At 46.1% G+C, this 2,932-nt stretch overlaps 1 protein-coding gene across 1 annotated transcript; it reads right to left on the bottom strand.

The window, feature by feature from the left end:
• Positions 1–502: 502 nt before the first annotated feature.
• On the bottom strand, positions 503–1,639 carry LOC149830239 (lysM domain receptor-like kinase 3). Its single transcript, XM_090015411.1, has one exon. The coding sequence runs from the start codon at positions 1,637–1,639 to the stop codon at positions 503–505; it is 1,137 nt and encodes a 378-aa protein (XP_089871537.1).
• Between the last annotated feature and the right edge of the window lie 1,293 nt (positions 1,640–2,932).

Genomic DNA, 2,932 nt, shown 5'->3' with positions numbered 1-2,932 from the left:
GCTGAACACGTAATTGTGTTTGGGCTCGACTTGTTAATTTAAGCTAAGCGAACTGCTCGTGGCTCAGCTCGCCAACTATATGAATCGATCACGAACGAGTTCATGACGAGCCAAATCGAGCGTAGAGACGAGTTGCTCTGTTCATTTACCAAAAGCTAGTTGTAGGGTCTGCCTAACCCTAGCTTGCCTTTAAAAAGATACACCAGCTTTATGAACAAGAGTATTTTTGTTATTAAAGAAAAAGTTGAAAGGAAAGAATCTTTGGTAGATATGGATTGAGGCTTATCTTAGAATTTAGAAAAGAGAGAGAGAGAGAGGTTGTTAAAGCATACCAAATTTCTATAGTTGTATGACTTTAATAACTGTATTTGTTGATACTAAAATCAGATGCTTGCATATCAATCGATAAATTATACCGTACATCAATAATCAAACATTTTCCTCAAAAAAAAATAATCAAACATTATCATTATTTAAATCACCCCGATGAGATGCATACTAGTTACCGACCTTCAAAAGAAACAGTCAATCCCTTACTACCCTGGATACTCTCGCCCCATTTCTTGGACTTGAGCCAGACCCTAGACAGTTGACCCGAAACCCACCTCATATCCGGCCTCCTTGTGGGGTCCGAATCGACGCATGCGTTGGCCACCTCCACCAACTTCTCCGCTGATTCTACCGGATACGAATCCCTCAATCTCGGATCGATCCAGGTCCGCAATGCATCCGGATCGGACAGAACGGATCTCACTTCCTCAACCAAGGAGATCTTATTGACAACCTTGGTTTCCCGTTCCACCCGGAATCTCACCGGCTCCGACCCGGTCAGAATCTCCAAGAGCACAACCCCGAACGAGAACACGTCCGACTTCTGGGTCAGGGTCCCATCCGATACGTACTCCGGAGCCATGTAACCCTGGATCCCACTGATCTTTTTCGAGCCCGATCGCCGGAGCACCCCGGTGACCGGCTGGGAGGAGCTCTCCTGGACTATCTCGGAGTGGATCGGCGACTCGATCCGCATCGGGCTCTCTCCCGTGAGAATGGTGGACCCGAAATGCGATATCTTGGCCCGGAGGTCCGGGTCCGTGACGAGGATGCTGGTGGACTTGAGGTGCTTGTGGACGTAGTGGATCGGGACGTCGTGGTGGACGTACTCGAGCGCCTTGGCGACGTCGACCGCGACCCGGACCCGGGAGAGCCACGTTGAGAGCGGGGTGTAGCTGGGGTTGTGATCGGGTCGGAGCAGGTCGGCGAGGTTGGACCCGGGTTGGAAGTCGTGAGCTAGGTAGACGTGGCCCCCGTTGGCGCACCCACCGAGGAGTTTGACCACACCAGCGTGGTGCACGCTGCAGATATCGGCGAGGCGTGAGGGGAAATCAATGACGGAGGAAGGGGAAGAAGCCACGCGGCGGGTGAGGACGACGGGCTTGTCTCTGAGGGTGCATTTCCAAGACGAGGAGCTGCCGATTCTCGGGGAGAGGAAGTTGCGGGTGGCCCGGTTGAGTTCGGCGAATGAGTAGATGACGGGCTTCTCAGGAAGGACTGCCCGGAACGTGCCGGCGGAGGAGGTGCTGGTGGTGGAGCGCCGGGACGCGTCGCTCGAGTTGAGGCTGGGCTCGGTGCTCTTGCTCATCGAGGCCGGTGGTTTAGGCGGCGCGGTTCTCGGTGTGGCTGGTGGCTTGGGCCTCGCAGGGTGAGGGGTTAGTGCGTCTTTCGGTTTCGGACGGCACATCCTACCGGAAAACGGTTTACCGGCAGGAAGGAAGGTCGGAATCCTAATCCTAGAGAGAGAAATGAGGGCATGAACTTGAAAGTGGGGTCCTGAAAGTCTTTTTTTTTTATTCTGATAACTTGAGAGTGGACAATAGAGAGAGAAAGAGAGAGGTGGGCGTGGTGGTGTTTTTATTCTGATAAAATTGGGCGAGAGAGGGGGCTTTACCTAAACAGAAATGACACGAATGGTCGTTTTTTTTCTTTCTTCCCTTTTTCACCAAGTTCCATCATGACCCATCTCAGTTCTAACCAAGTTCTCACAGAAAAAATGCTCCATGTCTAAGCGGAGGGGGAGAGAGAGAGAGAGAGAGAGAGAGAAATCTTTCATCAATGTCCTTGTCGCATCAAGAGACTGGTTACATGGTCCATGATCGGGCCAGCGAACTTAACGCGTGTGATCTTTAGAGAGTGGCACGCGACGAGAGGTAAGAGATTAAAAAAAGAAAACTAAAACCTAACTGTTGAACCCTTGTGTCATGATTGTGACAGTCAACGTTTCGGATTCAAAATAAATTAAAAATAAAAAATCTTTGTCAATATTAAAAAAAGGGAAAGCAACTAAAGAATATGACAAAAGTTTTTTTGGTTTAACGTGTTATTACCGAAGGATCATTCAATATTTTTTTCGAATTGCCTAAACGATAAGTTTCTAAAGAAAATGAACAAAGTTGAGTGGTGAGACAAATGTAAAAAAAAAAAAGTTTCAGATATTGAAAAAGAGGCTCACAACTGTTCTTATTTTGACCTTGTTATTAGGTCAAGATGTGTTACGGTGTATATTGAAACTGGCCTATGTTGTATATTAACACCACAAAGTGATTGCCTATTCATCGTGCAACTAAAAAATTATTCGACTCTTACTTGCAATTATCCGCACTTATATCTTTCTTGTAGGCGAGCATTTTTAGGTATTGACTGATCATAAAAGCTTCAAATATCTATTTTCTCATAAAGAGCTGAATATGTGGTAAAGAAGATAGTTAAAATTTATTAAAGACTATAAAATTTATTACTTTTTACCATTCGAGAAAAAAAATGCCATAGTGAATGTTTTTAGTCGTAAGACTAGTACGACTTAATTTGGTTAACCTAGTTACAAAAGGATGAAAGCTATTGCATGATTTTATAGATTAAAAACCCTTCAAAAATAATC

This window comes from Nuphar pumila, chromosome 8 (genome assembly GCF_984573655.1).
Source record: "Nuphar pumila chromosome 8, dmNupPumi1.hap1.1, whole genome shotgun sequence".
In the NCBI taxonomy this organism is placed as follows: domain Eukaryota; kingdom Viridiplantae; phylum Streptophyta; class Magnoliopsida; order Nymphaeales; family Nymphaeaceae; genus Nuphar; species Nuphar pumila.
The sequence above is the reverse complement of the archived record's forward strand: the minus strand, read 5'-3'. Positions and strand labels throughout refer to the sequence as shown.